General features: G+C 43.0%; 1 protein-coding gene across 3 annotated transcripts in view; it reads left to right on the forward strand.

Annotated features, from left to right (window-relative positions):
* The window catches only part of PDLIM4 (PDZ and LIM domain 4), a 226998-nt gene that overhangs the window by 194670 nt on the left and 5595 nt on the right, over positions 1–26733 (forward strand). For all 3 annotated transcript variants that reach the window (XM_073651205.1, XM_073651203.1, XM_073651204.1), the window contains 2 exons: positions 2271–2467; positions 7426–7583. In XM_073651205.1, the coding sequence (XP_073507306.1) occupies positions 2271–2467; positions 7426–7583 (355 nt within the window). The remainder of the gene's footprint in view (positions 1–2270; positions 2468–7425; positions 7584–26733) is intronic.

Genomic DNA, 26733 nt, shown 5'->3' on the forward strand with positions numbered 1-26733 from the left:
ATTGATGGTCATCAACATTAGTCTGAAAACGCATGAATATGTATTGGTAATTTTTCATTTCAGTCAACTTTACTTCCTGCTATCTTTACTCTTTTCACATATGGAAGTGGATATAAGACACAACTTTTACCTTTATTGGATTAATTTAAAACTTAAGAATACCTAATTATTGTAAAATCTAAAGCTATAAGCCAGGTCTAGAAAGGTACATGGGGATCAAGAAGGTAGCTTTCCCCAATTGCCCCACTACAGGTACTTGCTTAACACTGACACCGACACTGCACTAATGGTTGGCAGTGATCTTCAGCACAAGCTGAAAACACTACTTTGCCATCATGCCTTCGATCTATCAGCGTTTTTTTCATTCGTTTATGCATGCTTTTTTTTCAAGCATTTTTCCAAGCGATTTTGAGCATCACTTGGAAAAGGGCTTGACAAGTTGGTCACACTATATAAATCCATGCAACTGGCATGGATTTATATTGTGTGACCAACTTAGAGTACATTTCTACTATCAAATGCTGCATCTAAGGTAAAAAAAAAAAAACAATTAAAAAGTAAAAAGAAATAAAAAACCTTATATTCACCTCTCCGGCGGCCCCCGGTCTCCTCCCGGCAGCCTCCTCTCTCCTCAGCATCCCACAGTGTTCTGGAAGGACCTGCGGTGACGTCATTTAGTTAGCTGATGGTCACGTGACCATCACCTGACCGCTGACGTCAGTGGTCGCGTGACCATCAGCTGACTAAATGACGTCACCGCAGGTCCTGCAAGGACGCCGCCTGGAGCAGACCGGGGGCCACCAGTGAGGTGACTATGAATATATATATATTTTTTTACTTTATAATTCTTTTTTAACTTGCAGGTACGATGGTACCCGTCTTGGAGCAGAGTCTCCTCTTCTCCCAACCCGGGTACCATCTGCGCATTGAACCGCATAATATCCGCATGTATACATGAGGATATAATGCGGTTCAATGCAAGTCAATGAGCCCGATTTTGCGACAAAATCGCTCCCAAATTGGTTGTGCTGCAGATTTTTCCACAATGATAATCTGCAGCGGAAATCTCCGCAAAATGTGCATAGCAAATGCGCATTATCATTGGGATACATCCCAGACCTCTTACCAAGCGACTTTAATGCATTTCCGCGGCGGAAGTGCCGCCGCGGAAACGCATTAAATCCGCATCGTGGGAACACAGCCTTAGTGTAAGATAGGCTTTCTGCTACACTTAGCAGGCACAGTTAGGTTCCATCATTATTTATGACAGAAAGAAGACCTTTCACCAGGTCAAAACTGGCCAGCTTTTGTTCCTATTTTATTCCCATTGCCACCCTGAATATTCTGTATCTTTTTTTAAATCGGCTTTCGTTCCAGTGATATGACCCTCCTTATTTAGTGCTCCCTTTTATAGTCTTTACCAATGGGAGTTGCAGGGGAGTAATGCTAAAACTAAAAACATATCCCCAGTGAATCCTGTGATCACTACCCCTTGTAAAAACCATGAAAATTAATACTAAATAAAAAGATCCATATCTCAGGAACCATATAGTAGATTTAAAGGGAATCTGTCACCTGATTCAGTTTGCCCAATCCATGGGCAGCATGAATTTCAGGCTGACTTCTTTAATGCAGCCCGGTATATTCTCTGAAACGCTCCAGTGTTACAGACAAAATACATTTTAAAGAGTCCAAAGAACAAGTGGCGCAAGCTGTCTGGGGATGGAGCCAGACTACTGTAGCCTTGTTTTCCCGCTTGTTCATCTGGTGAAAATACGTTTTTTTTGCCCAAAAGATCAGCGTTCATGGCAGCACATCATAAGCAGGACCTGCACTGCCGAGAACAGTGGCAGCCTTTGCGCACGATTTATTACAGATCTGAAGCACAGTGTAGACATAATAGTTCAATTCATAGTTCGGTGTAGATTATAATAGTTCAATTCAAAGGGTTAAGGATGGTTTTCAGGTTGCTTTTTTCAAGACGCTGGGTGCTCCCTAGCCCTTTTTAATGCAGGGCCAAATCATTGCAGAGAAATACCATACAGAAGATCATATTAAGATGAATGTGATAGTCTTTTTGGAACCTATTACACATTTTTTAGTTTTTCAACTAACAAGGGTTGTTTTTAATGCACTTCCTTATGTCAATAATAGCGTCAACATTATATTCTTGAAAGAAAACAATCTTGTATGAGAAGCTAATAAACGTCATGATTTTATGCTTTTGTGCTGTGCTTTTTTATATTGTTTTGTTGTATTTTTTTATTCAGGATATTTTTCCAACAGAAAGTGCTAACAACAGGAGATCCACTCCGGTTTCTCCACGAGGCAGTCCAAGTGATGTCCGACCAATGCTCAACAGTCAGTACAACAATCCGTCCAGGCTCTACACAAACAACAACAACAATACTATAGACTCCCATCTATCTTCACATATGGGCAGGATCAACATCTCTCCTCCCCAGAGGTATGCTCACTCAAGGATCTTCACGGTTTTCTTCAGCTTGTTTTTTACTGATTAGTGTGATAAATTGTGAAAATATAATATCCATACACATTAATACACCTGTTAAAGATTCAGCCAGATCATTCTAATATTAAACTTTAATATTAGTATAATACTAAAAGGGGTTGCCCCCAACTTTTAAATATTTTTTAAGGGTTGTTTAGTATTTTTAAGTTGACGACCTATCCTGCACCCCACGTATAACCTATTATCTCCTCTAGCAGTGATCATATGTAAACCATGTATGGAGCATAACAGCGCAGCTCCGTACACTGATTAGTGCGGTGGGGGTGCCAGGTGTCAGATAACCATGCTATTGCTATTTATTAAATGCTATTTTTCTTTAATTATAATATATATAATATATACAGTAATGGTAAAGTGCTGCGGAATATGTTTCCACTATCTAAACAAAAAAAATATTATTGCTATTATTCAAAGGTTAAAAGTTAAAGGTAGTCATAAGTCCATCAAGTTCAACCTAAAGTCTAACATGTTGATCCAGAAGAAGGCAAAAACCCCATAGGGCAACACTATTAGCTCCATATTAGGGGAAAAATTCCTTCCCAACTGCATACATCAATCAGACTATTTACCTGGATCAACGTCCCATCACAAAATCGAATGTCCATAACCTGTAGTATTATGTTTATCAAGAAAGGCATCCAGGCCCTCCTTGAAATTTAGTAATGAATCAACCATTATTATATTAATTAATTATCATCTGTGTAGGTCATCTGTACCAAAGAACCGATAAATCCCTTTAATATGGCCAAGGAGGGGAGAAAGTAAAAATAAAGATACCTTTCACAAGAATGCCACTATTCCACATTCAGTACTGTGTCCCGTGCTGGTCTGCAGATACAAATTTGACAGGGTAGTGTCACATGAATGCTTCAGCCAATCAATGGCCGCTGATTAGCTGCAGCCTGCACATTCAGTCTGAGTGGGAAAATCCTGAATCCTATGGTAGCCATTCCTGTTCTGACAGCTTCACTTCTAGTCCTGTGCTTAGCACAAGAGATCTGTTCCTGTTGTGGGACGTGAAAAAAGCCTAACATGAAGCAGCTTACTGTTCATTTAAAGGTAACTTATCATTAGGAAGGAACCTGTTCTGTAAATCAGGTTGTTGTGTTCTATGTTGTTTTTAAAAATGTTGCCATTCTTTTTTCATGTTACGATTTTATAACAAAAAAAATAGTAATTGTAATAGTAAGCATTTTTAGACTCATACTTACTGTCCTTTTAGAAAGAGGTTTTAGCAAGGCTCTTTTTCAGCTGGATCATGATTACAATGACTGATAACACGTCTATACACACCTTATAACACAAGATTTACCATTCGCCATAGATGTTACAGCTCCCCCTGCTCCCCCTCCCTTCACAATGTCCTTTGCACACGCTTATTAGATGCTTCAATACAAAAGCGATAGAGCCAGCTGCTCATTGTGGCTAATGTTCATGTGTTTTTCCTGACAGTACATTAAATTCTAAAAAAGTCCATGATATAAATAAAGAATAATATAAATAAAAAATAAATAAAGATCATGATGTGAAAAAAATGACCACACATGAAATTAAAAAATATATGTAACACAAAAGCCTTATTTGAACAATATGTCATTTTCTGATAATAGCTTCTAATTACGTGGCCAGCCATCTTGTCTGTTGTTATGTCCAATGCATAGCTAAAAAAAGGAGGTTCTCTTGCTTTTGGGTCACATGCTGACACTAGAAGCTCCATTTCTTTTCTGTTTGTGGCAGTCAGTAATAGTAAAGACAAAGCTTCTCCCAGTGCTGACACATACGTGAATCAGCGTATACCGGAGCAACCGTGGTCTCCAGCCAGCTGCACTCGGGAAATGTTGGGACCACTGAAGAAGAATAGGAAATGTAGTCCAGTTTGCAGTTTTGAAATGAACACATATCTGCAGAGATTAATATCAATAAGAATGACGTGAGAGATGAAAATAGCCCAGGTCTGTACTATGTGACATACCGCACACTACAGTGACTATGTTATGACATCAGCCATGTTCAGAAAGTTTGGAATCAGACCCCAGTCCAGCTGTGCCGAATCATATGGATGTATACATTGACGCCGAAAGGAAATCTTTCTGTATACAATAATACTGCCAAATATGGCTTACTAAATTGAATTTCCACAAGCTTACGCTATGCATTTATCAGCGGAAATTTGCTTTTTGTTGTAATAGAAAGGTTGTAGTCTACGTATCAGAGCAGGATTCTTCTGCAAAATGTGATTTTTAGTAGCAGATGCCTTGAAAACTGTCAAACAGAACGCCGGGTTTCCTTAAACATTTTTCCTGAAATGTTATGGCAGGATTCAGTAAAGTCAGATGGTTGCCTAGTGGAAAAACTTTTTTCTGTTATGGAGTATTTCCCTAGTACTTTGCAGTGTATCACAGAAAAGTACCGTATATTTTAATTCTGTTTAATTTTTTTTTTCCTCCATTTTTTTTAAAAGGCAGCATTTTTTTATAATAAAATAATAGTGGGTAAATGGAGCCTATAGCTTTCACAATTTGCAATTGAAAGACAGTTTTCCCTGGCTTATTAACTGGCATGGTTTTGGGAATGATTCTTCTTGTGTTTGCCCTTCTCTGACCTTTCACAGATAAAGAAACATTTTACCTAATGCATAGTTGGCCAGAAGTGTTATCTAATATGGCAGATGTCCACAGTCTTATGCTGCTGCATTGTTTTCCTGTCTTGTAAATGATAATGAATGCGGGAGATTAGCTATATACCTGAAGCTTCTAGATTCAGAAGCTATTCTGACATATATACCTACACACTATGGTTGATGAAACATTTGCTTTATTGAATTCAATGAAACCGGTTAATTGAACTGCTTTTTAAAATTTGCTTTCCTGTTTGTTTTGTACCCAACCACTAGGAAATGTGTGGTCAGCAAAGAATTATAAGAGGATTTTTGTTCCTTTGGGTTACAGGGTTAATATCTTGGCAGCTAAACTAGTTTATCACAAAGGACGCCATTTTCCAAAACCCTTACCAGTTTGCAATAATTCTTGTTGGCACACATCACATGTTATACTGTCATATAGTGTACAAATAACCATATCTTGATAAAGATCGGCGAAACGCGCGTTGAGGCGCGCCGCCTTCATCACTACCTTTGCTGGGGGGGTCCCAGGGACTTGAGGGCTTCTTGGACAATATCCTGGGTGAGTTGCATACCTGACTATAATAGGGGGGTGGACTGGGCAAGAGTTGGATCACTTATACACCTTGACCTAACTGTATGTTTGAGTAGTAAGCAGTATACTGCTGAACAGTGGTCTCAGACACTATTCCTTTGATACATGATCCCATGCCCACCTCTAATATATATATATATATATATATATATATATATATACAGTATATATATATGTATATGCAACTACCCATATCCACATACTTTATTTACCCTCTCATCTATGTGACCCCCTGACATCTGGCACCATGCACCTTATATCCCTTTCTATGTAATGTTTTGCACATGCTATTATGTAATTTCTATTTAATAAAATTATGTTTTCTATGCCGCAATACTCATCTCTCCTCCTTTTTCAACAAATAACCATATCAAACAGTACCTCATTGAAAGTGCCATGTAGTATGGTGGCAGATAAATGTCAAAAGGGCTGTCACTTGCAATAGATATGTATGTTTTACCTGGTGTAAATGCGGCAGTTTTCCTGAATGTGGAGCTGTTTTTCTTTTGCCGGTGCCTCTTGGTTCCTGAGATATGGCCTTCTCTACACTGTATGTAAATCTAGTCTTGTCTGCCAAGGGGGTTGTGATCTTTAAGAAGATGTCCATAGAGGAACGCCCATATGACTAACAAGACTTATACAGGAAAGCGGGGCCATATTTGAGGAATGGAAAGGCATTAGAATAAAGCAAAACAACCTCAGATTCAAGAGAATAATGGCATTTATACCAGGAAAAAAACATATTTATGACAAGTGAAAGGTCCTCTTAAACCATTTCCTGACAGATGACTTTCTGAGCCCGCATTTTTCTCGGCAGATGATGGCTGTGCTATTTAGCCTGCTGCTGTTAACTGCTTAAATGTTCTCTGTCAGCAGCATTTACCGCAATCGGCCTGGGGATTGCGTCATTCCACAAGCCATGGGTCACTGTGACACAATTGTGGGGTGCCAATGGGTGGAGGTCTGCTAAAGACCCTTGTCCCTCCTATTACGATGCTCCACTGAAGTCCAACCTGTAATGGTGCTGCAGTATAAAATATAAGCGTCAAGTTGATTGCAGGTTCTAGTCCTTTAAGGGGACTATGTACCGTATACGTGTTTTTAAAATATGAAAAAAATATACTGTATATAAAAGTTTGAATTACCCTCCTTTAACCACCTTAAAATGAAACAAATGAAAAAAGAAATAAAATAATACACACATGTGGTATTGCTGTGTCTGTAAAAGTTCAATTTATAAAAATTGGTTAGGAGCAAACCAAAACATCATTTCGCCAGATGAACAAGCATTTTACTTATTCATTGGGTGATCAGCAACCTGTTTAGACTGCTGTGTGCTCATGGCTTAGAAGACTATTAAAATCAGGATAAAAATCTACTTATAGTGGTAAAAAAGTTAATAGAACATATCCACATATATATTTTGTAAAGGAACCTATCCTAATGTTTCTTATCTCTCTGCCTGTTCACTGTCTGTCTCGAGCACAAATAAATGCAATGTACATAGAATTACATATTTCTCCTAATTACGCAGCCCAGGGTTTGAGTCGTTATTGAAGACTATCCCATTATATAGCAGTTGGGCAAACCCTTGTTTTTTAGTCCTTTAGACATATACAGTAGTTATCAGCACCGATGGCCATTGTTTATTCATTGTTGTTGATTTGTCATTAACAGTGTTGACCTGCAAAGAACAGTGCCAAGAAGCCGAAATGGTATAGATATTGAATCAGATGTGTACAAAATGCTCCAGGACTATGATGAACCCGTGTCACAGCCCAAGCAGTCCGGATCATTCAAATACTTGCAAGACATGCTAGAAGCTGGAGAGAATGGTTAGTATAGCCTTGTATTGACACTCTTCTTACCTAGCTTATATGGTACTAGCTATTGAACCCGTTCTACGCCCGGGTGGCGAGCATTTTTATTTTTATTGGTATATGGTCTCCCATGCTGGTATGTGCTGCCCCCATCCTGGTATTTGTGCTGCCCCCTCCTGTCCCCACCATCCTATCCTGGTATGCATGGCACCCCTCATCCCCATCCTGGTATGCATGACACCCCTCATCCCTATCCTGGTATGCATGGCACCCCTCACCCCCAATCCTGGTATGCATGGCACCCCTCACCCCCAATCATGGTATGCATGGCACCCCTCACCCCCAATCCTAGTATGCATGGCACCCCTCATCCCCAATCCTGGTATGCATGGCACCCCTCACCCCCAATCCTGGTATGCATGGCACCCCTCATCCCCAATCCTGGTATGCATGGCTACCTCATCCCCAATCCTGATATGCATGCCACCCCTCATCCCCAATCCTGGTATGCATGGCTCCCTCATCCCCAATCCTGATATGCATGGCACCCCTCACCCCCATCCTGGTATGCATGGGCCCCTCATCCATAATCCTGGTATGCATGACACCCCTCATCCCCAATCCTGGTATGCATGGCTCCCTCATTCCCAATCCTGGTATGCATGGTACCCCTCATCCCCAATCCTGGTATGCATGGCTCCGTCATCCCCAATTCCGGTATGCATGGCTCCCTCACCCCCATCCTGGTATGCATGGCACTCCTCATCCCTATCCTGGTATGCATGGGCCCCTCATCCCCAATCTTGTTATACATGGTACCCCTCATCCCCAATCCTGGTATACATGGTACCCCTCATCCCTATCCTGGTATGTTTGGTACCCCTCATCCCTATCCTGGTATGTATGGTACCCCTCATCCCTATCCTGGTATGTATGGTACCCCTCATCTCTATCCTGGTATGTATGGTGCCCCTCATCCTGGAATGCATGGCACCCAATCCCTCATCCAGGTATGCATGGTACCCCACATTCCTATCCTGGTATGTATGGTACCCCTCATCCCTATTCTGGTATGCATGGTACCCCTCATCCCTATTCTGGTATGCATGGCACCCCTCACCCCCCAATCCTGGTATGCATGGTCCCCTCACCCCACAATCCTGGTATGCATGGTCCCCTCACCCCACAATCCTGGTATGAATGGTCCCCTCACCCCCCAATCCTGGTATGCATGGTCCCCTCACCCCCCAATCCTGGTATGCATGGTCTCCTCACCCCCATCCTGGTATGCATGGCACTCCTCATCCCTATCCTGGTATGCATGGGCCCCTCATCCCCAATCCTGGTATACATAGTACCCCTCATCCCCAATCCTGGTATACATGGTACCCCTCATCCCTATCCTGGTATGTATGGTACCCCTCATCCCTATCCTGGTATGTATGGTACCCCTCATCCCTATTCTAGTATGTTTGGTACTCCTCATCTTGGAATGCATGGCACCCAATCCCTCATCCTGGTATGCATGGTACCCCACATTCTTATCCTGGTATGTATGGTACCCCTCATCCCTATTCTGGTATGCATGGTACCCCTCATCCCTATTCTGGTATGCATGGTACCCCTCACCCCCCAATCCTGGTATGCATGGTCCCCTCATCCCCCAATCCTGTTATGCATGGTCCCCTCACCCCACAATCCTGGTATGCGTGGCCCCCTCACTCCACAATCCTGGTATGCGTGGCCCCCTCACCCCACAATCCTGGTATGCGTGGCCCCCTCACCCCACAATCCTGGTATGCATGGTCCCCTCACCCCTCAATCCTGATATGCATGGTCCCCTCACCCCACAATCCTGGTATGTGTGGCCCCCTCATCCCTTTCACGCTGTACACACATACAAAAAAATAAACAGTTATACTCACCTTTCTTCTCTGTGCTCCAGCGCTGCGGTTTACTGTTCTGCCGGAGGTCGGGGGAGGAGTGCGGCGCTGGAGCACCGCTCTGTCCGGCGCCATTTTGCTGAAGACACACTGCAAATGTGTCTTCAGTAAAATGGCGCCGGATAGCGCTATGCGCATGCGCCGATCTGACTCCTCACTCCTGCCCCGGTCTCCGGCGAAGAGAGAGGCACCGCGGCAACATTCTTCCTGGTCAGGTAAGTATGACGCCGGAGATCGCGGTATGTGTTCAGTGGCTACGCATACCATGATCTCTGGCGCCATACACTCCTCTTACCTGTAACGGCTGGATGCGTGCTTCTGTCTGAGCCAGACTGCGCGTCACGCATGCGCAGTCTATGAAGGCTTCAGACAGAGACACGCTTAGCCGATTATATTATAGATTTTATTCCTGCTACCACTTTCTGTATAAACCTTCCCCAGTCTTTGTGTAAGACTGAATTTCCTTAACCCTGAGACTTGGGCAACTCAGAAATGAGGACAAATGCTGAGGTGCAGGCACAAAAGCACCTTGGTAAGAAGCTGATGGGCAAAGGCACCAGAGCTAAAGTTGCATTTTCTAAGTGCAATACACTGGACAAACTATGTGCATTTTTGGAGATAGTTTTTAATACATGATGATTGTAACATTTGTCCAGCAGAACCTCCTATGTTCATTAATAATTGTCAAATAAAACCTGTAAGAATGCAACCATACAACAGCATCGTATACGTCCTGAGCAAAGAAGTTATAAAGTATCCAAATAAATATCTATATAATACTGTCATACAATACCAAATAAACCTGTGGTTTAAAATGTAAGACCCAGGCTAGAAAGCTGCATGCAATTCAAAGTGTTTCCCTACACAAAGTCTCCATGTAGCCCTAGCAGTAAACATACAGGACTCACATAATAAAACCATATGGTCCTATAAAAGTCCCTGCCACAGTAACTATATTGGTGTATGCTACAGTATCCCTGCCGTGCAACGTAATAGGGTGCCAATGATTAAATGGCTAGAAATGTAATAACTGCACTCCTATATATAGTGCCTAAGTTAGATCCCATCCCATAGAAATCATGGAGAAAGCTTAGCACTCAGGTTGACGATGAAAATCAGATAATTTTATTTTGTATAGGCAATTCAAAACAAGGAACACGTGTCGGTCATACAATGACCTTCATCAGTTTAACAGATTGCTGTGGTATCAGAGAACAGAGGTAAACGAACGATATAGTAAGCAGCGCCACCTACCACTGCAGCTTTGTTTTGGATGCCTATACAAAATAAAATTATCTGATTTTCATTGTCAACCCGGGTGCCAAGTTTTCTTCACTGATTAAATGGCTGACAGTGTATTGGAATCAAGCAGTCAGGTGAAGCAAGGAAGATAGTACAAGCAACAACACAGACTGATCAATTGGTAAAGACTGATTAACCCCTTCCCAACATGGCCTACTTCCATTTTTACATTTTCCTCCCCTTCCTCCAAGAGCAATAACTTTTTGTCCACAAAGACATATGAGGGCTTGTTTTTTTGTAGGACAAGTTGTACACCATTGACACCATTCATTTTACCATACAATGTACTGGAAAACAGGCAAAAAATTGTGTGGCGAAACGTAAAAAAAACGCAATTCTGACATTGTTTTTGGAGAATTGTTTTTAAAAAGATACATTGTCTGGTAAAAATGACCTTGCAATATGATTCTCTGCAGCAGCACACTTACGGCGATTACAAACTTATCAAGTTTTTTAAAAAAAATTTTTAGTAGTGAAAAAAACTTTTTTGATTGTGTCGTCATTTTCTGAGAGTCATAATGTTTTCATTTTCCAGTCGATGGAGCTGTGTGAGGACTTATTTTATGCGGGGCGAGACGGCATTTTTATTAATACCATTTTGGATAGATTTGATCTTTTTATTGCTTCTTACAGCATTTTTCTTCGGTGTTGTGACCTTCTATGGCCTCTGCGCTGCACTGTCTTTTGCTAGCTTGTAGAGTCTATTCAGCCTGGGAGTTACTAACTCTTTTATCTGCCTTTTTCTAAACTCTTCTAAACTGTGCACATTTATGGCAATGCCAAAATTCAGCTGCACTTTAATGTGGTCATAAATCAGTTGAGAAGAGTTAAAACAAGACAGCTATTTGTGTCAAAAATAATTTAAAGAGTAACTTTGTTTTTGTTTTTTTTTATAAATCTATAAGTGAAGGAATTTTGTAATACATCTTAGCAGGGAAATCTGCCTCTGTCTTCTTCTTCATTCTCAGTTCATGGGCAAAATCAGTCTTCACTGAATACTGATGGAGGGAGAAGCTAGAGGCAGGCCAAGACGTTCTGCTGCAAGTTCATCTGAAATGAAAATGAAACTTTAATGTTTATTCTATGTTTTCCTTAGCAATAGATAGTCTGTGACTAAACTCCTTGAAAACCCATTTGCCACGTATAAGTTAGCTAAGTTTGGTACATAATATATACTCATCGCCAAGACCGTAAGTGATCACTATATTCCAATATATGTGATGTCTGAGAATTAATGACACTGATTAGTAAACATGTAAGTGACGCGCCCCCTGGGCCAGTGCTGTTTGGGGATTACCCGGAGCCGGATCAGATGGGGGTTGTAGTCTCCGAGTGGCGGCGACCCGGTCCGTGCCCAGGGTGTCAAGCTCAGTGTGTGGCAGTCTTTACAGATGTTGTTAAATGTTCTTAATGTCGACTACGCCACCCGTTGATTTGCGGTCAAAAGGCCGCCGCTGCAGAAGGGTCCGCTGAGGCTGTTGGTATGTGTGCAGCTGTGGTAGTATAACCCCCAACGGGAGGGGTATAGCCTCAGGGGGTCAGATGTAGAGGATGGTGGTTGTGAAGGTGCAGGATGATCAAGCAAGAAGACTCAGAGTCGGGCTGTGCAGTTCAGGGGTTTTTACTTACGGGTGTTCTTATGGTCACTCTGGCCTGAAGTGACCACCCGAGCCGTGCTGCGTCCACCAGGTCCTGGACTCGGCCAACCCCCAAGCAATTCTGGAGCGTGGTCCTGAGCTCCTGTCTGACTTTCCCTCTCTTCTGGCCGTTCTCACTAGGGATCCACTTATGTCCGGCTCCCTCGGGTCTCTTGGTGGGTACACCTCTTCTGGGTTCCCTGACCCTATACTTGGTATGCCTTCCTAGTGGATTTAGTGAGGGTCGTGGCAGATCCTGCCCACGACCTCCGGTCTCTGGCTGAGGATTAGTGGCCTCCACCAGCTTGGGATCCGGTACCCTGGGTGCCAACCCTTCACCCTTCTGTCTGTATTCTGGGGTCTTGGGGTTCTTTCTTCTTTCCTCTCTGGGTCCTTCTGACTCCTCTCTCTCTCTCTCTCAGCAGGCTTTGCTCTGGAGCTGGGCCCAGCCGGAGCCACAGCTCCCTGTCAGCCCTCCTGGCTGAGCTCCTCTGCTCTGCTCCTCAGGCTAAAGACTCTCACTGACTGACCCTGTTCTAAGATGGTGCCCACCTTATATACTCCCTCTATGTGTGAGCTCAGGTGACCAGCACCCAATGAGCTCCTAGCATTACCCAGACTGCTCCCCCTGTCTGCCCCTACACTACTGGGATGTTCCACCCCCCTCCCACTCCAGCCAGGGACAGACACTGTCGTACCTGCACATATATTGGTGGGAGTACCGTCGATCTGTCCCCCGGAAATGGGATGTATGTAGTGTATGCAGCTATCTGAGCTCAGTCCCACACTCCATCCTTACCCGGGAGTGGAATACCACACCTCTGGCTTGAGGTGTAATACCCCTGTAGCAGCCGAGTCCTCAGGGTGCTACATTCCCCCCTGGTAAATCACAGCACGTCCTCGGGCTGTAAGAGAATAAAAACATCCACAAACATACAAATTTTTTTCATAAAACATAAACATATAAAACATTATATATATATATCATCAGCATAAAACTTTTTCATAATAAACATTTTTGTAAACTTTCTTGTTCCTCCGGCCACGGTGCAACTTGTGACCGGGTAAAGTGCAACAGTCTCTTGTAGTAAAAACAACAGTTTCCTATAAAACCGGTAGGGGGCGCCTTAGAAAGCGCAACTATATACAAGGGAAGGTGGCCGCTCTCAGTCCTCGACCAGTGGGGAAAAGGGATGGCTGCTCACAGTCCTCAGCCTGTGGGGAGATGGGACACACTGGAACAGTTCACACTTGTCCCAACGGGGACCTTAATGGTAACAGTTATTGTACCTTCACGGGTAACTATTTTACAGTTCCATTTACCGTACTTTAGTAGCGGCGTCCTCCTGATGCTTCCTCCCTGTATTCTTCAGACCCGTCCGGGTCCTCTTGCTCCTCCTGACACCTCAGCTCTTTCTCTGTCAGTCGGTGTACATGAAGGGCATAGGGTCCTTTGGCACATTGGTGCCGGGTGAAGGTGACCTCATCACCCAGGTAAAGGTCACGACCTCTGTGTCCCTCCGGTAGGTGGGACTCGACATCTCTCCTGGTGACAAAGACGTCGCCGGGGGTGTGATGATCTCTTATGAAGCCCCACCCGTGCTGCAATTGAAACTTTATCACAGTCCCGGTGGTACGGGGACCATGAGCTGCACGGGGGTCTCTCCTGGTCCTGCTCTTCTGCCCTGCGCTCTGTTCCTGCAGCCGCTGCTCACGGACCCGCCTCTCTCTCCGTTCTTGCTCGAAGACTGCCAACTGCTGGCGGCAGCACTCCGCACGCTCCGCTGCGGCTGCCCGAGTTTCCTGAGTGAACCCCATGAGGTCTCCTCCGGTGGGGTCCCACTCGAACTGCGCTTCTTCCAGCGGGAGCGGGGTCCTCTTAACGGGCTTCGGAGCCGGAATCAGGGGCTCGCACAGGGGCCTTGCTTTTTGGAGTTCCAGTTGGTAGTACTCCGGTGGCCATATAAAGGGCTGCCCATCCGGGCACGTATGCTGGGCAAATAGGTTTTCACCCAGGTGCGGCACTCTAGATGTTGAGGGCGCGGTGGTGGTGGCGGCGCCCGGGTTCGCCAGGCCTTGCGACCAGGCTTGGGGCACCCTGAATGTAAAGGGCACCGTGAAGACGGCGGCGCCCGGGGTTACTTGGCCCAGCGACCAGGCCGGTGGCTCAGTGGAGGTAGAGGGCGCTGTTGGCACTGCGGCGCCCGGGGGTACTCGGCCTTGCGACCAGGCCGGTGGCGCTTCCTGTTTTGCCGCGCTCAGGGTTGAGGCGCGTGACGTCACAGGGGTCGCGGCCGCGGCTTCTGCTTGAGGCCTTGTCTGGAGCGGTGACGATGCAGCGACGGGCACGGCAGGGGGAATTTCGGGCTCTGCGACGGGGAGCTGGGGCAGGCACGCGGTTTCTCGGCTCGGGGTTGTGACGTCCCCTTTACCTGCCTCCATCTGTTCAGCTCCCTCCTCGGCGCCGTCTCCGGCCTTCACTCCTCCTGCACCATCCTCAGAGGCGGTCTGTCTCCTCATCTCGGGTGGCGTGCTTCGCTGGCGGGTTCCAGCCTGCTGGGCCATCTCTCTGCTCCATGCGGCCAGTACGTCCCGCTGCACTCGGGCCATCCTCTGAGCCAAGCCCTCCAGTGTGGTCTGTGCACGCTCCCGGTCTCGGGGGAGCTGTGCCAGGATCTCCACCAGGCCTTCTGGGGTTGTCGCTTGCAACAAGCTCCTGACCACTGGGTCGGTGCTGCCTGCCTCTCCCTCCATCTCCGGGTACGGCTCCTCCGGAGTCCTCTCCAGACTTCTTGTCTCCGGGTGCGCTCTCTCCAGACTCCTCCAGGCTGCACCCATCTTCGCTCTCTTGTTCTGTCTCCGCCCACATTGAAGGTGGTCCCGGGGCAACTTTGTGATTGTCAGTTCCAGGAGCAGTTCTCTCACGCTGATGGACATCTCCAGCATCACAGTCTCCGTTGGTGGGGGCGGTTTCCGCTTTTGGCGCCATTCCTTGACCTGGCCCACGATGGGAGGTGACCTCTTGCCACCCTCTGGCACGCCCATAATGGCGTCCGCTCTTCCAAGGCGGGAAATCTTCTGGAAATGGCGGGAATCGTCTCCCAGTGGCGGGAAACTCCGTGGATGGCGGGAAAAAGCTGCAGATGGCGGGCAACCGGCGGGAAACGATCCGTGATGGCGTCCCATGGCGGGGACCCTCTGGAACCGGCGGGAGACTTCTTCTTGAGGTAAATTTGGAACTTTTCTTCAGGCACGCAGTACCCGGTGGTTGCGGGAACGAAATCCTGCCGACTACGCCAAAGTTGACGCGCCCCCTGGGCCAGTGCTGTTTGGGGATTACCCGGAGCCGGATCAGATGGGGGTTGTAGTCTCCGAGTGGCGGCGACCCGGTCCGTGCCCAGGGTGTCAAACTCAGTGTGTGGCAGTCTTTACAGATGTTGTTAAATGTTCTTAATGTCGACTACGCCACCCGTTGATTTGCGGTCAAAAGGCCGCCGCTGCAGAAGGGTCCGCTGAGGCTGTTGGTATGTGTGCAGCTGTGGTAGTATAACCCCCAACGGGAGGGGTATAGCCTCAGGGGGTCAGATGTAGAGGATGGTGGTTGTGAAGGTGCAGGATGATCAAGCAAGAAGACTCAGAGTCGGGCTGTGCAGTTCAGGGGTTTTTACTTACGGGTGTTCTTATGGTCACTCTGGCCTGAAGTGACCACCCGAGCCGTGCTGCGTCCACCAGGTCCTGGACTCGGCCAACCCCCAAGCAATTCTGGAGCGTGGTCCTGAGCTCCTGTCTGACTTTCCCTCTCTTCTGGCCGTTCTCACTAGGGATCCACTTATGTCCGGCTCCCTCGGGTCTCTTGGTGGGTACACCTCTTCTGGGTTCCCTGACCCTATACTTGGTATGCCTTCCTAGTGGATTTAGTGAGGGTCGTGGCAGATCCTGCCCACGACCTCCGGTCTCTGGCTGAGGATTAGTGGCCTCCACCAGCTTGGGATCCGGTACCCTGGGTGCCAACCCTTCACCCTTCTGTCTGTATTCTGGGGTCTTGGGGTTCTTTCTTCTTTCCTCTCTGGGTCCTTCTGACTCCTCTCTCTCTCTCTCTCAGCAGGCCTTGCTCTGGAGCTGGGCCCAGCTGGAGCCACAGCTCCCTGTCAGCCCTCCTGGCTGAGCTCCTCTGCTCTGCTCCTCAGGCTAAAGACTCTCACTGACTGACCCTGTTCTAAGATGGTGCCCACCTTATATACTCCCTCTATGTGTGAGCTCAGGTGACCAGCACCCAATGAGCTCCTAGCATTACCCAGACTGCTCCCCCTATCTGCCCCTACACTACTGGGATGTTCCACCCCCCTCCCACTCCAGCCAGGGACAGACACTGTCGTACCTGCACATATATTGGTGGGAGTACCGTCGATCTGTCCCCCGGAAATGGGATGTATGTAGTGTATGCAGCTATCTGAGCTCAGTCCCACACTCCATCCTTACCCGGGAGTGGAATACCACACCTCTGGCTTGAGGTGTAATACCCCTGTAGCAGCCGAGTCCTCAGGGTGCTACATAAGCAGCTTTTTCAAATCCTTAGAAAGTTATTATATAGTTGCCACTGTTAGGTGACCAATATTTGAAAGCTTAAATTCCCAAAATCTCAAACGTTTTCCAATTTTACAACAAATCTTTTTTGAGTATACTCTCAGCTTTATAAAGTAATTTTTATCCTCTTCTATATCCCCTTTTTAAAAGTCCAATAACCTCTACAATCTCCACCAATTTAATCCACTTCTTTAGAATTGACTTTTCTTATATATTGATGTTGATTCATAAATGCATAAAAAGTATTTAACTGCTTCAAATCTTTTTGTCTCAGACCATTCCCAAGTACAGTTAGATACTTGATCCTTATCTACAATGTTATATATTCATACCTCTATTTTCTCTTCTCTTGGGCTTTTTCATCTTCCCAGCAGGAGTTACTGACACACACTTGACCTGATCCTACAAAGGCTTATTTTCAATCTTCTTTTCAAGTAGAAGGCTGCATGATATACTTATTCTCTGAATTGCATCTATGGTGTGTATTCTCCTCTCTTCTTCTGCATTGCTTTCTTTGGTACCTTCTTGGTAATCCCAATTCCACCTTGAGGTAAATGGCTTCCCCACCTTAAAAACCTAAAGGTCTCCTATGAGTTTTGTCAGTAAGAGGAAGTTATTAATCCCTAAGGAGACACATTAAAAATTATTTTATTTATTTTCCTTTTTAAACTTTTCCATGATGAATCTGAAAAAATATATATATATTGTCTATTGTGCGGACTTATAACCGCCAAAGTTAAATAAGAAGTCCAGGCTCACTCTTCGAAGTCTAAGCTCCTTAGTGTACATGTCTCTACCAGTGATGTATACATTGCTGCATTTTTTCCTCCCTAGTATTTTTGTAGACTTTTTAAAGTTTCTTGATAGTGTTGGTTGTGGCGCAGTATAGGCTGAAATGTTGACTTGAAAGTTATCTCATCATTAATAAACATTTTACATCTAACATGGCTGAATTAAGCTCCTAAAGCAGGATACATGACCTGCTGGTCCTGTAACAGGCACTTCACTCATGCTACATTATATATTAGGTTAATGAGTTACAGAAGAGCAGGGAAAAGTCTGCACAGGGAGGGGGAACTAAAGAATGGTAAGCTTGAGACACAAGAATTGGAGACTGAAAATAACTGTGAATTATATATCATTTAGATGACGTAGAGTTCTTTAGTCTACTTAATTTCGCATGGCTAATCAAAGAAAATATGGCTTTATGTTTTATAAATTTTGTATTGAATTTACAAAACAAGGAAACCATATGATAACAATGGATACTAAATTAATGTATAAAGTCAGAAAAGGAATATTTACTATAAAACTAAAAAGATGCACAACCAAAATATGTTGTGAGGTTGCTACATTAGTAAAGAACAGCTAGATCAAAATGAAAAAAACATAAAAAAAAATATTTGTCATCATCTTGTAAAATACTTAAAATACTATAGACCCTAACTAGCTTGGGTGAATCGTTTCATATTCGCCAGCTTTCCCATATTTTCCCAAAAAATGTAAATTACGACCGTGAATCGCAATGCTGGAAAGCCTCTAATTGACCAATAAATAAGTATGTAACACTCTCAGATCTCCTAGGACTTAGGTTATGGTCTTTTGGACATTAATATCTGAATAGGGTAAACTAGATGGTACCTGATGGTAACCAACAGCTATGTGGGTGGAGTGTATGGGCCTAATATTGGACTGTTACAAAAATATGTATATATTTTTTTGTTTTACAACACACTTACTTTGTGAGGTAGATAGTTGAATTTAAATTTCTGGATTCAGAGATTTTTTTTGTCTTTTTTTGTAAATTATGGCTTGCCCGCCTCACAATGTAGTAAGCACAATTATTTCTGTGACACAAGACTTTGTTTCAGTATTTTGGTTTAGTAGGAAAAATAGCTATGAGGGGTTTAATAGTGCCCTCCTTATTTGTATTGTGTGAAGAATAAAAAAAAGTCTGTTATTTAGGTACTATATAGGTGCAATATATCACAGATCAATCAATTCATAGTAACGCTAACTATGCAGGTAAAACACTTCCCTATATCATTTGAAACTTTGGATTATTATTCACAAAATTAGACTATGACTCCCATTTTCAATGTGATTCATCATTGTAGTAGTACACTACAATCAGAATAGGGTATAAACTTGAAGATGAAAGTGGATGTAAACCCATACAGCCAAGGATCCAATATATGATAAGAGACCAGATGCGGAATGAATGCGTTTCTATTTGTCAACGCGTTTCGAGGTAATCATACCGCTTCGTAAGGACAAACAACAATGTTTTTTGTTGATCTTCAGCAGCCGGTTTCATACAAGTTAACAAAGGGATTGTGACTGTCACAACCTCTGCAGCTGAGCAAATCCCATTTTACTTTTTCCATTATAATCCGGATAAGACCCTTTTGCGCTGATTGTCTTTCCAGTTTTATTTACACACATACAATCAGATTAGGTCTTTTTTTGTCTCCCTATGTGGAATGAGCTGGGCACTCTGACCTCCTATCCCTACAATGGAAAAGCCTAAAATAGTGCTGTGCAGCCTGCCCCAATTGTTTATACTGGCTGTGAAAGTCTATCCTGACTGGCTGGGCTAGACTATGTATAGCTCCAGGGCATTATGAGGAAGCCCGGGCAGCCATACCTTATGTCATTAGCCCATTCTCTGAGTCTTCCGAAGTGTGTGAAATGGTGGCGGCTTTGTTTTATTTTTTCCGACCCTCGCAAATCGAATCACAGAGTCTATTAACAGAAAAAAGACACTTTATCAGCTAGCTCAAGTATATGTAAAAAAATGCAAAAAAAATAACTAAATATACACAAAAACCTGGAAAGTAAGGGATGACACAGCCTGCCAATTGAAATCACGTAAAGGAAAAAAAAAAGCATTGGAGGACATCCTTCTGAAAAAAAATCAAGGAGTGCAGGAAACCTAGAAACACTTGTTCTAGACTTCCAAAAACTCAAGGGTTTTTTTTGTCATTAATTTTACAAGATATTTTTTTTGTTAATCATACTGCAGTCTCACCACGGCTCTGGAGCATAGGAGCCCCAAAAGGACCTTTTTGGTTCATAAGAGAAGAATAAATCTATTAAGAATTTGCACCTCATAGGCTGTTCTGGAAACCCCTAATAATATACCTCTAAATAATACATGCATAATTTTATACCTTCAATTTGAACAATACAAAGAAAAAAAGAATGACATTCATGAGTGGAAATAGGAAAGAAATCATAGGGATAAAACTGGAAAAGTGTAGGTATGCTAATTCAGTTGTGCTCTGAGAGCTGAGAATGGGTTATGTAACTACAGCTCCACAAGTAGTTATCCATTACAGGAACAGGCAATTAGCCCTATTTCTAGTGTGAATAAATATAAAAGAAACAATCTTTGTATGAGGAAATATGAACTTAAAGCAGGTTCTTAACCGTTTCATAAGCACGCTGAGTTTAGTGAAAAAAAAAAAAGTCAGGTGTTTGCTAAATTGGACAGAGTCCCCAATAAATCTAATAGATCAGGAAGATCCACATATTTTATTGTTACTATTAAAGATAGAGATAATAAAATCCCTGCCAACATCAACAGTCTCTACATCTTTCTGCCAGTATCCAGTAAGGAGCCCTACTGCTTGGAGAAAGGTTCTGTGTTATCTTACTTCAGCCACAGATGCCAAGTTCTCCAAAAACAATAGACAAGAACACGTAGGAGGGTTTGATGGTTTCCTTGTGCCGTTCAATTGTAAATGCCCAATTGCATGCTTTCTGCAAGTCTTGCTTAGCACCAGATGGATTGGCTGGTTCATTTCCAACCATTATCTCATTATATACCTTCAGTTTGAATTATGGACTTGTAGACAAAGTACAGGCAAAGGTCACTAGTAAGCAAGCCAACATTTCTAAGACAATCTAAATGTATATAAGGCCTTTAGAAAGATGTCCCTTTAACTAGATGGTATTTATCTAGAAGAAGAAAAGACTGAGCTGTAGATATATACACTATTGTTCAACTAGGCAGGTGCGAAAAAAATGCATTTACAAAATGCAGAATGAATGAACAAAAGAGAAATCAAAATCAAATCAGTATTTGGTGTGATCACCCTTTGTCCACAAAACGGCATCTATTCTTCCATGTTTATTTGCACACACAGTTTCTGAAGGAACTCGGCATGGAGGTTGTTCCAAACATTTTTGATTACTAACCACAGATTTTATGTGGATCTAGGGTTGTATAAATTATTCTGTCTCTTCATGCAATCCCAAAGAGACTTGATGATGTTGAGATCAGGGCTTTGTGTAGCCATATCATCATTTTCAGGACTCTTTGTTTTTCTTTATGCTGAAGATAGTTCTCGAATGACATTTGCTTTGTGTTTGGGGTCATTGTTCTGCAGAAGATGTTGGAAATCTTGGTGCTCACAGCTGAGCTCGGTTAGCCACTCCTTTTCCCTTTATAATCTGGGCTCTGATTTTAGTCCTTGTCAGAGCTAGCTTTTGCTGCATTGCTAACAGAGGGAGAGCAGTTATTATGAGGAGAGTAGGCGGGATTATCAGAGACTGTTGTTTGGTTTGTACGCATGGTAATTCCTATATTCTTTTCCATTTTGGTTTATTCCCCTACCTTCACACCCTGGTGGTTCCCTCTGTTATATGTGAGTGAATATTTTGTGTGCCTGGAGTTTTCTATTTACCCCTGTCTGTGTAGCCTTGTTTGTTGGGTGGTGTTCTATGGTGCACAGTAGTACCCTCTTCCCTGGTTGGGAGGAGGATAACAGACAGAGGGCTATTCAGGAGTTAGGGCGAGGGCAGAGGCCCCGGCATCCTCACCTTCAGAGGTATCCCGGGGAAAAGGGCGAGCTAGGGCTACCCCTACTGTTAGGGACAGGGTAGGAGCCCCTGTTACCTGGTCACCAACCAACCATGCGGTGACACCAAGGGAACTTAGTGCAGCAGACAAAAGATACATTATGCTTACGTCCCTTTATAATCAGAAGATGTTCAGCAGTGTCATCAACACAACGCTGGCAGCATCCAGTGGGACTCAGTTATACTTATATACTGTTCAGGGAAATCTGGCCACTAGTGGCCTTCATGGAAGAACTGCAGTCAAAAAACACACAGGTGCATCTCACTAAATTAGAATATCATCATAAAGTATAAAAATAGAGTGATCTATTTCATGTGTTTATTTCTGTTACTGTTGATGATTATGGCTTACAGCCAATGAAAACACAAAAGTCATTACCTCAGTAAATTAGAATAATTAACAAAAAACACCTGCAAAGGCTTCCTAAGTGTTTAAAAAGGTCCCTTAGTCTGTTTCAGTAGGCTCCACTATCATGGGGAAGACTGCTGATGTCCAGAAGGCAGTCATTAACACACTCCACAAGGTCCCAGAGTTCCAATTTTTATTTGGAAATCAAGGTTCCAGAGTCTGGAGGAAGAGTGGAGAGGCACACAATCCAAGCTGCTTGAGGTCTAGTGTGAAGTTTCCACAATCAGTGATGGTTTGGGGAGCCATGTCATCTGCTGGTGTAGGTCCACTGTGTTTTATCAAGACCAAAGTCAGCACAGCCGTCTACCAGGAAATTTTAGAGCACTTCATGCTTCCCTCTGCCAACAAGCTTTTTGGAGATGGAAATTTCATTCTCCAGCAGGACTTGGCACCTGTCCACACTGCCAAAAGTACCAATACCTGGTTTATACACAACAGTATTACTGTGCTTGATTGGCAGCAAACTCGCCTGACCTTAACCCCATAGAGAATCTATTATAGAGAATCTATGGGGTATTGCCAAGAGGAAGATGAGAGACACCAGAACCAACAATGCAGACGAGCTGAAGGCTGCTATCAAAGCAACCTGGGCTTCCATAAAACCTCAGCCGTGCCACAGGCTGATCGCCTCCATGCCACGCCGCATTGATGCAGTAATTGATGCAAAAGGAGCCCCGACCAAGTATTGAGTGCATTTACTGAACATACATTTCAGTAGGCCAACATTTCAGATTTTAAAAACATTTTTCAAGCTGTTGTTATAAAGTATTCTAATTTACTGAGATAATGACTTTTGTGTTTTCATTGGCTGTAAGCCATAATCATCAACTTTAACAGAAATAGACACTTGAAATAGATCACTCTGTTTGTAATGACTCTATATATGAGTTTCACTTTTTGTATTGAAGAACTGAAATAAATTAACTTTGATGAAATTCCAATTTAGTGAGATGCACCTGTATATTCGACATGTAAACAAGGCCGAGTGACTCCGTTGTACATGAAAACAGTGGAACTGTGGTGCATAAAAATGGCAGTAGGTGCTCTGGACTGATTCGTCAAAATGTGAAATATTTGGCTATAGCAGTTTGTTTGCCGAAGGGTATGAGAGTAAAACAATAATGAGTGTTTGCAAGCAATAGTGAAACATGGTGGAGGTTTCTTGTAAATTTGGGGCTGCATTTCAGCTAATGTTCTGGATTTGGTCAGGATTAATGGAGTTCTCAATGCTGAGAAATACAGATAGATACTTATCCATCATAAAATACCATCAGGGAGGCGTCTGGTTCCAAATTTATTCTGTAGCAGGACAACAACCCCAAACCATATAGTTACTGCCATTAAGACCTATCTGTAACATAAAGAACAAGGAGTTCTGGAAGTGATGAGCCCTGATCTCAACATTGAGTTTGTCTGGGATTACATGAAGAAAAAAGATTTGCGCAAGCCTACATCCACTGAAGATCTGTGGTTAGGTCTTCAAGATGTTTGGAACAAATTCCTTGCCAAGTTGCTTCAAAAACTGTGTGCAATTGATGCTGTTTTGAAGGTGAAGGCTGGTCACACTAAATATTGATTTGAATTACATTTCTCTTTGAGTCTTTTACTTTGCATTTTAGTAATTGCTAAAAACAACTACCAACACTCCTGTTTTTAAAAGTTTAATAACAGTATTGCCACTAAGTTGTTCTATTCCCAAGCACAAAATGTTGTGTCTGTAGCAGTGACTACATCGATCCTTACTAATATGAATAATTATTTTTTCATTTCGGAAACTTGTAACCCTTGTACAGAGCCTTGCCTTTGTTTAAAGAGTGCTCGAGGCATGCATGTCTGTTCATATGTTACTGTAACTAAGCTGTCTCCTAGTTTTCCTGCCAGTAAATTAATATGAACTGAACTATTATTAAAGCCAAGTATATCTCAAGCAGTATACAGATGATATGCAGAGTCCAGGTGAGCAAATGTTGATTTATTTCACTGGCACAAGGACGCATTCATATTGTTCTTAATAGGAATAGAAACAATTCATCAAACCTGTGATGAAGCTCATAGTACATTCTAGATAATCCTTAATAGGAAACGTTGGACACAGAAGCGGCTCTTCCTCTTGATAAAAATATGTTATTATGCAATACAGAGATCTACTGTGTGTCCACATCTGTACAAACATGGAGGGATCTTTTGTATGCAGACCACAGCAACTAATTACATTCTGGCTTTTCAAAGTGAAGTGACCTGCACTAATTTTCATTAATGACTTCCATGCAATATATTTATAAGCACTACTGAGCTAAAATTGTGCATCAGCCCAGCCAGGCTTCTGTCCACAGTCATCTCCCCACATGGTGCTGTAACCTCCATGTTGAGTGCAGGTGGATAGCAATCCCCTCACCGGCCTCGACTGTCAGGGGTTCTTCATTAACGATAATCAACAGCTTTTTGATGCCCCATATGAAAGCTGCATAATACAGAGAGATCCTGATTTTAACACTTACTGGGTTTCTTGCTGTAGTTTTGAAAAAATACTGTTTTATCTGTTTCAAATCTGCTAGACTCCTTTTACTAGCCTAGACCAACAGGGATGCTAACATTATCTCATCACAGTCCTGGAACGACAAAGATGCCAATTTGAAATCCTTTGTCATCCTAAATCCACAAGATATTATAAAAACCCATTCACAATTTTAGAACACTCGGGATGTTGGCATGAACCACCTTAGACCACCAAGATTGCCTGCACTGCAGTAGACTGCCAGGAAAGCTAGCTTGAGACCCATCCGTGCTTTTGACCACTGGAGAGGTTTGTATTTACTACCTTAGACTCCTTGGTTGTCATTATTCACCTCTTAAAGGGTAGCAGTCGTCAGGTTTTGACTTATGGCAGTAGTGGTGTAGCCGTATAGGCCCTTGTCTTCCGATAAAAATAATACCTGTTTTTGTATAGATCCAAAGTACTAGACATGAGAAATCTGACTCAGAAGTTATATGCAAATCAGGCTGGAAGTGAACTGACACCCCCTAGAGCACGTCACTATGATTTGCATATGACTTCAATGTTAGATTTCCCATGACTGGCCGATTGGATCTGTACAAAAAATAGGAGATTTATTGGGAGATTACAGCCATACAATTACTTCTATTCGTAAAAACATGCTGCCAGATTCCCTTTAACTACCCTAGTCTTGAGATATAAGTATCATTTCAGTCTGATAGACCTTGAGGAAGCAATATTTTATCTTGTTATGGAGGACTAGAAATTTAGTGGTTTGCACTGCAATCTCTGAATACAGTTTTGGTTCACATTGCATAGATGAAACCATGGCCAGGTTCCTATCTCTCCCCCCACTAGTTGCAAACCTCTAAGGCCGACTTTTCATGGGGACTAACAAGTATGACAGATACTGTCTAGTGGCAGATATATGTCAAAAAGATAATCTGATGAATGCCATAATTGAAAAATTGCTACATCCCATAAGTGGAAGTCCAGATTAAGCCACTGATCACAACAAAGATTGATGAAATTGTTGTTTTAACTTTTTGCTTTGACTTACAAAGCAACACATTTCACAGACTATGTATGAATAAAAAGTCATTCAGAAAACAGGTGACTGAAATTCAGTATATTGGCCAGCTTTAGTGGCAACATGATTTATAAGGGCATGTTAACACATGAAATTTTTGATGGAAATGTTTACAAAAGAAATCCCATCTGCGCATTTAAAAATTGTGAAAACATATAGTTTGGGGGGCATAACGTGACTTACTACATCACGACTTATATCATATCCTTGTGGTAAAGGATGGGCTGGGACTGGCATTTCAAAGCACACAGGTTCAGGCTGCCCACTCCTTCCCCAGATTGGGGTCTCTATTACTAATATTACTCTACCTGGAGGAAATCAATATTTACTGCAAGATACAGTTAAAACCAGAAGTTTACATACACTATATAAAAAGACACATACATGTTTTTCTCAATATCTGACATGAAATCAGAATAAACCTTTCCCGATTTAGGTCAATTAGGATTACCATAATTTTTAATATTTGCCAAATGCCAGAATAATTAGAGAGAGAGAATGTTTTAAGGCATTTTTATTACTTACTTTCTCAGATATCGAGAAAAACATGCATACAGTTAGGTCCATATATATTTGGACATTTTTCTAATTTTGGTTCTAGACATTACCACAATGAATTTTAAACAAAACAATTCAGATGCAGTTGAAGTTCAGACTTTCAGCTTTCATTTGAGGGTATCCACATTAAAATTGGATGAAGGGTTTAGGAGTTTCAGCTCCTTAACATGTGCCACCCTGTTTTTAAAGGGACCAAAAGTAATTGGACAATTGACTCCAAGGCTATTTCATGGACCGGTGTGGGCAATCCCTTCGTTATGTCATTCTCAATTAAGCAGATAA

This window comes from Phyllobates terribilis, unplaced genomic scaffold (genome assembly GCF_046119375.1).
Source record: "Phyllobates terribilis strain yellow unplaced genomic scaffold, ASM4611937v1 Scaffold_11__3_contigs__length_659146591, whole genome shotgun sequence".
NCBI classification, from domain to species: Eukaryota; Metazoa; Chordata; class Amphibia; order Anura; family Dendrobatidae; genus Phyllobates; species Phyllobates terribilis.